At 60.1% G+C, this 10,926-nt stretch overlaps 1 protein-coding gene across 1 annotated transcript in view; it reads right to left on the bottom strand.

Moving 5' to 3' along the window:
* SLC6A3 (solute carrier family 6 member 3) overlaps positions 1–10,231 on the bottom strand; it is a gene marked incomplete at its 5' end in the record, with an annotated part of 29,957 nt that extends 19,726 nt beyond the window's left edge. The window contains 3 exons of the mRNA XM_049648308.1: positions 1,558–1,692; positions 2,417–2,555; positions 9,984–10,231. Of these exons, the coding sequence (XP_049504265.1) occupies positions 1,558–1,692; positions 2,417–2,555; positions 9,984–10,231 (522 nt within the window). The remainder of the gene's footprint in view (positions 1–1,557; positions 1,693–2,416; positions 2,556–9,983) is intronic.
* Between the last annotated feature and the right edge of the window lie 695 nt (positions 10,232–10,926).

Raw genomic sequence — 10,926 nt, 5'->3', positions numbered from 1 at the left:
CATCCATCCATCCATCCATCCATCATCTACCTACCTACCTACAGACCTATCTACCTATCCATCGATGCATCTATCCATCCATTTATCTATTAATTCTACCTTCCATCTATCATCCATCATCTACCTGATCTTCGGCAACCTCTCACGTCTGCCATTTCCTCTTCTCTGCCTCACACATGAGCGTCTTTCCGCAGCATCAGTCTGGCTTCTTCCTGTGCACTGCCTGGTTTTCCCGCTTGAAGTACTAGCCTCTTTACGTCGTTCTCACGTTATTTTCTTCGAATTCTTCCTCCTCCCGCCACTGGCCTCTGACACCCACAGCCTCCTCCTCCTGCAAGAACACCGTGTCTGCCCATCGGCCTTCCACCATGTGGATGCTCTCCCGCTTTCCTCGCTCTCACGGAGCACCCGCCTGCTGCTCTCACGGCTTCGCTGCCTGTCTTCGCGTGGACCGCTGTGTGCTGCTCACCCCGCCCTTGCCTGTGGGTGCCTCTCACCGCTGCTGCACCTGCACAACCTTGCCCCGCCACTCCCCGGCTGCCTGGGGGCTAGGAGCTGCACCTGCCTTCCCTCCTACCTGTTGCCCCCATTTCTACCTGGGGGCTGCGCCTTCCCTCCTCGCGGCTAAGCGCCACACCTGACTCTCACCGCCTCCTAGTGGCATCGGGCAACAATCATCCAAAAGGCCCCCGGTCCCCCGCCTCATCCCCCCAAATCCCGGCCGCCCTTCCCCGTGAGGCCATTCCCCGGGCAGCCACTGGGGTCCCCACCATCTGCTAAAATCTAGTGCACCTGAATTTTCAATGATCTGCCCTGAATGCCTTTTCCATCACCGCCCGCCTCTGCCCATGGCCACCCCCATTTCTGGGTTTTGTTTCCCTAAAATGCCGCTGTGGCTTCTCTCTCCCTGTCCTGGGAGACCTCTGTCCCACAGCCTGGCCAGGCCTCCTCCCTTCACGAGGCCGTCCCCCAATATCTGCACACAGAACGAACGCGTCCTGTGCTGGAGAAACGCATGGCCCGCCGCAGACCTAGTTTCTGACGTGGCGTGACTTAGATGGCTCCCGTGTGCCACGGCACCATACGTGAGTCACCAACAAGGTCTGGCTCCCCCAGGAGGGGGCCTTGGTCCGTGCACCCGTGCTGAGCAGGGAGCCAGAGCTCGGGCTGCGTTCCAGGTGCGTGGCCACACTTGCTGGCACAGGCTGGGCAGAGGAAGCCGAGGGCCTCTGTCTGGGAGAGGGGTGGGCCACGCGGAAGGTGCCGGGTGGAAGCAGCCTTCTGTTCTGTTCCTGCAGAGACTGAGCAGGGGACCTGCTCCCCCAACTTTCTTATCGGGTCCATTCAGCTCCCTGCCACGCCCGCAGGCCCCTCTGTTTGGCCTGACGGTGCACTCGGCGGGCGGGGCCCGGGGCCGGTGGACACAGCAGGGCAAGTAAGAGGCTCCGGCCCCGCTGCCGCCTTCGGGGTCCCTGCCCCAAAACGCGGGGGGAGCCCCGCGGCACGGAGCCTGCTAGCACGTGCGCACAGCGGGGCCACGAGCGAGGCCGTACTCACAGAAGACTCGCAGAGTCGGTGGAAGTCTACGCTCAGGTACGCTCGGATGCCGTCGACGGCCCCAGGGAGAGTGAGTCCTCGAAGAAGCAGGGCAAAGAGGACGGCGTACGGCATGGTGGCCGTGATCCACACAACCTGGGAGAGCAGAGTGCCACCAGGCGTCACCGGCCACCCACCGGCAGGGCGGGCACAGCGTCTCCGTGGTTGGTGGCCTCCGGATGGGAAACCCATCGTCCCAAACAGTCACAGGATGCCAGCTCAGCAAAGTCCCCCTGCAGCTCACTGTTAACGCCCTCTACCCTGTAACTTTCCCAGGGATTAAAATGGAACAGACCATTTGGCAGAGAAGGGACATTCCTCTTCTGCGTTTGGTCTGCAGCAGTGGGCGGGAGGGGCTGAGTCTCTGATGAGAGAGACGCAGTGAATTTGCACTGGGTGTGCAAACGCACGCGTAGTCGGCGTGTAGCCGACCGACTCCGGGCTGGGAGACGGAGGGAGGAAAGGAACCCGTCCACCGAGAGGCTCCCGGGGGTTGGTATCCTACTCCATGCATACAGCAAGCGATGCACGTTTTGGTCAAAATTGCTTTGGGTGCCCAGATAACCACCAAAATATTTTCATCGGCAAAAACCAATTTATGTGTGCTTGCGTTCACGCTGGAAACACCCTGCCGTGAGCGCCTTTCTCTTGACGCCATTCCTTACCCACGGCCGCCTGTCCACCTGTCAACCTACCACAGCCACCTGTGCCCTCCCCGACGTACCACGGCCCACCTCTCCACTCCCCACCCCAACCGCGGCCCCCAAGTTCACTCCCCGAGCATGGCCGTGTGTCCTCTCCCTAGTGGGCAAGGCCTCACCTTCCCAGAAGTCTTCACTCCCTTCCACAAGCTAAAGTAGAGGAGGATGATGACCAGCACCAGGCAGGATGTGAGCTGCCACCGAGGGGGGCCCAAGTCGTCGATGCCACGGCTCTCGTGAAGGTGCAGCACGCCTCGCCTGGAGAGGGTGGGACAGGCGGGTGCTTCGGGGTGCTGCCTCCCTATCCGGAACCGGAACCGGAAAGCTGAGCTTGCCCAGAGAACTCCCCGCCCCCAAGAGGCCTGGCGGAAATCCCCCCGCCCGATGGGACCGGAGACCCCACTCAGAAGGGTCAGGCCCACCAGCGCGGCTGGGGCGCGGGGCCCGTGCCCTCCAGGGCTGTATGTTGCCGGGAGCCCGCAGAAGCCCAGCCCCGACCTCTCGCGCTCAGCGCCCCCGCTTTGCGGAGCTGCAGAAACCAGAGGGAAGGTGCTCGGTGATGTGGTGCCCTGCGCGGTGGTCCAGGGCGCCCTCGGCAGAAACGAGACTGAGCTCGGGTCACACACACGCCTTCGCCGCTCTCTCAGGGGACGGCGGAACGGCTGGCAGCACCCGCTCTCACGCTCCAGCTGCCTCGAGCAGGGTTCCGCGGGCAACGGACTCAGGACGACTCTGATCCAGGCTTGCCCAGGAACCCGTCTCGTGGAGGGAACCCATCCTAAGGGCAGAACACGAGGCCACGAAGAAAGGCAGCGGGACTCGTGGCCCACGGAGCACTCCCTGGGGCCCGGTCTCTCCTTAGATCCCTGCGAACATCCGCGGGGGTCCCGGGTGCCTCTCTGCGCGGCATCCCCTTAGATCCCGTGCCCGTGTGCGAGGGTCCTGGGCACCTCTTAAGATGTTTTTCTTTTTTAATGTTTATTTATTCTTGAGAGAGACAGAGACAGAATGCGAGTGGGTTAGGAGCAGAGAGAGAGGGAGGCACAGAATCCGAAGCAGCTCCAGGCTCTGAGCCGTCAGCGCAGAGCCCGACGCGGGGCTCGAACTCACAAACCGCGAGATTGTGACCTGAGCCGAAGTCGGACGCTCAACCGACTGAGCCACCCAGACGCCCCCCTGGGCGCCTCTTTACAGGCTTTCTCCTTAGATACACAGAACCCTTAGTTCCCGTGGCCACCTGTGGGGTCCTGGGTGCCTCCCTGCACCGTAGTCCCTTAGGTCCCCGTGACCGCCCGCGGGGAAGGCGGCGGCACCATCACATTCGCCGTGCACCCGCTGCCTGGCCTCGGAGGCCGGGATTTCGGGTTGACCCTGACGGCAGGCTGTGCCGCTGCTCCAGGAAGCGCAGGGGCCCCGTTATGAAAGGAGCCATCACTGCCCAGGTTTGCTGAGGTCCTAAGAGAAGAATCCCGATGCCCACGGTAGAAATCTGCGGACCCCAGAGCTTCCCACCAGCTATAGGCGTCCCGGAGCCATGGTGGAGGAATCCGGGCTTTCAGACTCCAGAATCACAGTTTCGTGGCGGGGGGAGGGGGTGACGGGCACGAACAGAGCCCAACTCGACACTCCCAGCTCCCTCAGCACCACCAAAGTGTCACATCAACCTCTCTCCTCTATGGAGTGCAGGCCACCCCTCACGCGACAGGAGCCCCCGACCCGACACACACACATGCTGTCTTCTGTGTGAGGTCCAGGAGTGGAGATCCCTGGGGCAACAACGCTCGGGCAGCTGTGCCCTGCCCGTCCTGCCCTGAGTCCATCCTCCCCGGGGGCTGCCCTCCCCTGAGTCTGTCCTCCCCGGGGCCTCCTCTGGCAGCACGATTTCCAACGACTTCCTTCTCTCCCTTCCCCGCAGCCCTGGCCCTGCCTGACGCCCCCGCGTCCTGGCCCCCCAGCCAGACCACTTCACCCGGGCCCTCTCCTCACCAACAGAAGTCTCTTTGGGACGACAGCACCGAGGGAGACCGCGTGACCGAAGGTCCAGTCACACCTCGGCCTCCCTGCAAGGCCTCACACACGTGTACCGGTCTGCGACGTGGCAGACAATCGGAAGCCGGACGAAGGACACCAAACGTGTGTTTGCAGACGAGACCGGAGATGATGCAGGGCTGCCCCCCCCGGGAGAAGGCAAAGGATGAGGTGAGCCCAGTAACGCCCCAGCTTCCTGTCTGGCAGGGCGTCCCCGAGGCTGGAGCAGGTGTGTCCCAAGGACCGCAAGTGACGGCAGTGTCGATAAAGCTCGGGCGGCCGGAGGTCCGGGAAGGACGCGTCCCCGTGTCCACCAATTCACGGTGCAGGACCCAGGGGCTCCCACAGGCCAGGGCGGGGCACCTGTGGGTCACACGGGGAGCTCAGGGGAGGCCCCGAAGCGCCACACGGCAGTGCCCAGAACCACCGAGAGACAGCTTACGGACCGGCGTCAAGACGATAAAGCTCTCCGCGAGCAAATTAACTTCCCGCCAGAACGCAACTAACAGTCCTTAAAGGAAGACAACAAAACCTAATGCAAAAGTCAAACTTACTACGTCCGACGTGGAAGAAGAAAATTAGCAGACACACAGGCGGAACACATGGCCTACAACCACAACACAAAACTTAAGTCGAGACGGGAAAAGGACTGGATGGAAGAGGTAAAATGATAACGTTCTTGGAAGAAAAGGGCAAGTCTTTGTGACCTTGGGTTTGGCAATGGGTTTTCTGATGTGACATCAAAATCACAAGCAACAACGACAAAATAGATAAACCGACTTCATCAAAACAAAAACTTTGTGCATCAAAGGACACTACTGACAGAGAAAAAGGTAACTCACAGAATGAGAAAATAGGTAAGCGAGTAACAACCAGAATATGGAACGATTTGTATCTCCATAACAAAATGCCCCCCAAACAATTCGATTTAAAGATGGGCAAAGTGGGGCTACATCAGACTAGGAAGTTTCTGCACAGCATAGGAAACCACCAACAAAATGAAAAGTCAACTTTATCCGAAGAAGACGAAAACACTAACTCGAAAATATACTTGCACCCCTGTGTTCATTGCGCCAAGACAGAAAAACAACCCAAGTGTCCATCGACAGATGAACAAGAAAAATATGGTTCATCCATACAGTGGAATAGTGATCAGCCTTAAAAGGAAGGAAACGGATAGCTGCTACAGCAGGGATGGCCCTTGGGGACATCATGCTGAGTGAAATAAGCCAGACACGAGGACAAACGCTGAACGATTCTTCCTACATGAGGTCCCTACGGTCATCGAATTCATAGAGACAGAGCACAAGATAGTGGGCGCCAGGGGCTGGGGTGGGGGTGGGGAGGGAGTTAGTGTTTCACGGGGACAGAGCTTCAGTTTGGGAGAACGAGAAAGTCCTGGAGATGGGTGGTGGTGACAGCTGCACGGTGCTGTGACTGTGTAATGTTAAACCGCACGCTAGAACGGTTAAAGAGATGTATTTTGTTATGTATAGTTCACCACAATTTACGGAACTCCCCCCAGAAGAAGGCAACATGTTTCAGAAAAACTAAAGCAGAGAGAATTCGTTGCCAGCAAGTCTATGCTGTAGGACGTGTTAAAGGAAACCCTTCAGAAAGGAGGAAATGATGCCCAAATGGAAATCTGCATCTGCATAGGGCAGGGAGAGCACCAGAAACAGCGGATGTGCTCGTAAACGTGAAAGGTATTTTTCCACTTAGACGTACCCGAAATACAACGGAGCGTTTAAAGCAAAAATAGTAGCGACATGTTGTGGAGTTTATAACAGATTGTGGAAACAAAATCTGTGACAATAAAGGGCAGGAGTGAGAATGGGAGCACGTTGTTGTGAGGCTCCTAGTTTCCACGTGGGGTGGCACGACGCCATCTGAACGTAGACCGTGACGAGTTACAGATGTGGGTCATAAACCCGGTAAACAGCCACAGAAATTAAAACAAAGAGCCGCTATAGCTGATTAGCCAACGGTGTAACTCAAACGGAAGCCTAAGTGTTCATGAATTCAAAAGGAGGGACAAGTAGAGGAAACAGAACACAAAGAGATGGGACACACAGGAAAAACATGGAGACGAAAGACTTAAACCCGACCTCGTGAGTGATTATTGAACGGAAAGCCCTATGACGAGGCAGAGGTGGTTGTTCTGCAGAAACAGCAAGAACCATCTCAACGCCGCCTGCAGGAAACGCGCGCTCGCTATGACATACGTGGGTTAAAAACACAGGATGGAAAAGGTGCCAGTGCAGACACGGCCCATCAGGGGCCGGGGAGGAACGCTGCTGCTGGACAAAGCTGCTCCAGGACGAGGAACGTGACCAAGGGGGACGTTTTATATGGAAATGGTCCGCTCAAAGACTTGACACACACACACACACACACACACACACACACACACACACTCTTCGCCACAGAGTCCCAGAAGCACAAGTCAAGCTGAAGCCGATGGAATCAAGACAAGGAGGCACATGCACAGCCCACATTCCCACAGCACGTCCCACAGCCGGTAGCACGGCGGACAGTGAGGACGCAGAAGACCCGGCGGGTGGCACAGGAGCTCACACGACCCGTGGGTGCAAGTCCCTTCCCAGCGACAGCAGGACTCACGTCCTGTGCCAGTGCACCCACAATACCCACCAGCGTAAACCACACGCTAGGCACGAAAGGTCTCAGTAGAGTTTGGAACAATGAGGCTTTATACGTATATTATGTCACTAAATCAGAATTAAATCAGAAATCAAGAACAGAAGCGTATCTAGAAAACCTCCAAAATTTTCGACACTAAACGGGAACGCCTCCAAAATCTCCCATGAGTCAAAGAAGAAATTACCAGGCAGATCAGGGAATACTTGGAACCGAATGAAAGTGAAAACAGCACAAGGAGCTTTGGGGGAGCAGCTAAAGCCGTCTCCTAGAGGCAAACGTGTAAGTAGCTTCGAACATATAGCTCTCTAGTTTACAGCGGAAAGTAGGCGAAGGTGGTGTTGATAAGCGTCTGTGGGACTCGGGGACGTTTAAAGTGGTTGGAGTTACACGAGCCTGTCTGGGGGTCTCCAAGCCCACGGGCGCAGTCCTGGCTCGGTCCTCATGGCCGTCCAGCGAGTCCCCTGCACGGTTTCTCAGCCCTGGGAGCCACAGCCACGAGCCTCTGGCTTCTGCTCCGAGCCTGCAGGGTCTCCTCGGGCACGCCCACCAGGGACTGAAACCGGGACCCTCGGCTGGCGCAGGGGCTGCTGAGGACAGCGGTTCTGGGGCTCCGCTTTCTTGGGGAAGATGTGACGAGAGTAACAGCACCATCAGTTTTCACTCTGGGGTCTCAGGAGGAGCCACGTGCTTGGCGGAGTCCTTTCCCCCGTGAATCCGTCCACGCCTCCAAACAAAAGACAGGTGGCCCCCAATGGCATCACTTGGCACCTTCCAGCCTCCGTGAGCTCTCCAAACTTCAAACTTGCACGGGTAGCCATCTCGAAATAGCGAGAGACGCCTCAGCACGCAACCTTAGTCCCCAATTTGTTGGTGTAACGACGGATTAGACCCAAGCCAGCACCGAGCGGCTGAGCGTCCCTCAGCGTGGTGGGCCTGACCGCGGGGCCCCAGGTGCTCGCGCGCCACTGGGTCCTCATCTCCCCTTTCTGGTGCAGGGGGTCCCCTGCGGACCCCTTACCTCTGATCCCAGCCAAGCTGAGCCTGGGCCACAGGGGGAGGGCACATGCAGCCGGGGCCCGGCCCGTCAGCGTCACGTTTGGGAAACGGAGCAGTTAGCGAGACAGCGGCAAGCGACGGCAAACTCGACTCCTCCTTTTCTGGGCAATTCTCGCTTCCTCGTCGCACTGCGAGTCCCACCCACACACTCAGATAAACTTCCCCCGCTCTCCTTTCTCACAGACGCGCCTGGCCGGCGTCTCTTGGGCAAGTCAAGAGGGACAGACAGACCTCTGAAACCAGCCGGCCACCCCGGAGAGCTGGCGGGGCTCACGGCCCCCCCGCTCCCCTCAACCCCCCGTTCACTCTCCTCCAGTCGCCAACCGCCACCGACGGCGTCCTAAAAACACAAGCAAGTCCCATGGCACACGACGGTCACCCGCCCTGACTGCTCTTCCTGGCCACGGTCCGGGGAGAACATCCTCCCGGCATCGCCCCAGACCCTCCCAACCCACCTGACCTGTCCCCGCCCCTCGAGGCCACTTTCCACGACAGAGATTCGGTCCCCGCTCGGGGCTCAGAATCCCAGAACAAAGCATTCGGAGTCTCAGTGTCCGAAACGCAGCTCAAATCCAGGACACCCACCTCCCTGCTGGCGGTATCTTGGACGTCCGCGGGTCGGGTCTCCCGGCTGCCCGGAGGCGCTGTTTCTCTCCCCTGTGCCCGGGACGGGGCCCCTTTCTCCCAGGAAAGGCCTCCTCGAACCGTTCTGGGACAGAAATGGAGATCCTGGGGGGGGGGGTGGTCTGTCCACCTGCCCAGTCCCTGGGTCTTCTCGGGAGGACGGGTCTGACGCCTAGGCACCCAGACACTGTGTTTCTCAGCTCACGGTTTTCAACTCCACGCGTGTTTTGCAAACGTGCCTATTTGCTGGTGAAACCAGAGTTGTTTTATTTTCGTCGGTCGAAGTTCCTTTTGCTAAGTTGTGAGCAGACTCATTTCCACATAGAAACGTTAACAGAATACATGGAAGCGGGCAGCCGAGACTCAGTCCCCAGAAGAAACGTCCCACTGGCTGTGAAATTTTGGCGTCAGCGGGAAGCCCCCGGGATGCCCTGTGCTCATCTCCGGAAGAAGCTGCCTGTGGGGACGCTGGGGCAGCCTGAGCTACGCGGGGACCCAGGAGGGGCTCCCGGAGCCGCCAGCGCTAGAGCTCCACACCCCACCCGGCCCGCCCACGTTTACCAACGCGTCTCTGGCACACCACTCCGCCAAGGCCAGGTCGGCATCGCCCCGGCAGGGCGGCCTTGGGACACAGCGGGTCCTCGGCAAGTGTGTGCATTCTGAGGAGAAGCGATGTACCCATCGGGCCACTGACGGCCCTTCCAGGCTGGGTCGGACCACGTGGGATGAGAGCGAGGGGGGCAGGAGCCGTGGCAGAAAGGACCCCGAGAAGAACAGATTCGGCCAGAGTGACGTGTTCGCAGGTGCTGGATGCCAAGTGGCGCGGAGGGCAGGGGCTGGAAGGGGGGGGGCACCGGGGGCGCCACTGGACGTGGGGACCGAGGGCAGACTCGGACCAGAACTAATGTTGCGTTTGTACCGGGAACAGAACATCTCGGAAAAAGCAACAGTCAGCGTGTTGAACAAGGCTGGAGACGAGTCCTGCACAGCGTGCAGGGGTGGCCGGGGGAGCTGACGAGGCAGAGCCCGGTGCCCCCCACCCCGCCCCCCTGCCTTCCGTGCGCCGCCTCCGCCAGCCTCCCGCACCCACACCAAGGCTGCCGAGGACTCACCCCGCGAGAGCGTCGCTGGGCCACCAGAGGTGGGATTCGGCACGGCGCCCCCCGAGAGCCCACGGGCACGGGACGGGGGCGCAGCACAGGGCAAGGGCCCTCGGCACACCTCGCGGGCAGCAGCGCGGCCGACCCCCCGGGGCTCCCGCATCCCGCCCTGCCCAAGGCAGCCACGGAAGGGCCGTGTCCCCGGACCCCCACTTACTCGAAGTACTCGGTGGCGGGCGTGGTGTGGAGGGTGCGGTTGGGGCCCGAGCCGGGGCCGGCGGAGCGCGCGTCCACGCAGTCGGGGCTGTTCCACGTGTTGTTGCAGTGGACCCACGGCAGCTCCGCGGCGAAGGAGGAGAAGAAGTAGTGCAGCGCCCAGGCGATGATGACGTTGTAGAAGAAGCCCACGTACAGGGAGATGAGGATGACCGTGAAGCCCACGCCTAGGGCAGGGAGCACACGGCGTCAGCGCGCGCCGGGGACGGGGAGCACACGCCGTCAGCACGCGCCTGGGGCGGGAAGCACGCGGCGTCAGGGCTGGGAGCACACGCCGTCAGCGCGCGCCGGGGGCGGGGAGCACACGGCGTCAGGGCGGGGAGCACGCGACGTCAACACGCGCCTGGAGAGGGAGCATACGGCGTCAGGGCGGGCGGGGGGGGGCACACGACGTCAGGGCGGGGAGCACATGGCGTCAGCACACGCCTGGGCAGGGAACACATGACGTCAGCACACTCCTGGGTGGGGTCACACGGGGTCAGGGTGGGGAGCACGCGGCTTCAGCACGCGCCTGGGCAGGGAACACATGATGTCAGCACGCGCCTGGGCGGGGGCACCCGGCGTCAGCAGGCCCTCCCCTCCCCAGGCCGGCTCCTTGGACCTTGGACGCCCGGCAACTTTTCTAAGTACCAGAGACAACCAGTGAGCGCTCAGATGCCAGAATCCCTGCCAGCGTCACAGAAAAAGGACGGTGCCCAACCCCCCAAAACAGCCATGGCCATCTCTGTGCACCCAGAGACATGCAGGGTCACCAGGGCCACCCTGGCAGAACCAGGTACCCGCAGACAGTGTGACTAAGGGCCATCTGTGGCCATCCACTACCACTTGCGGCCGCTCAGCATCAACATGGTCATGCAGGGCCCCCAGGCCACACACAGCCATCA

This window comes from Panthera uncia (assembly GCF_023721935.1).
Source record: "Panthera uncia isolate 11264 chromosome A1 unlocalized genomic scaffold, Puncia_PCG_1.0 HiC_scaffold_17, whole genome shotgun sequence".
NCBI lineage: Eukaryota > Metazoa > Chordata > Mammalia > Carnivora > Felidae > Panthera > Panthera uncia.
The sequence above is the reverse complement of the archived record's forward strand: the minus strand, read 5'-3'. Positions and strand labels throughout refer to the sequence as shown.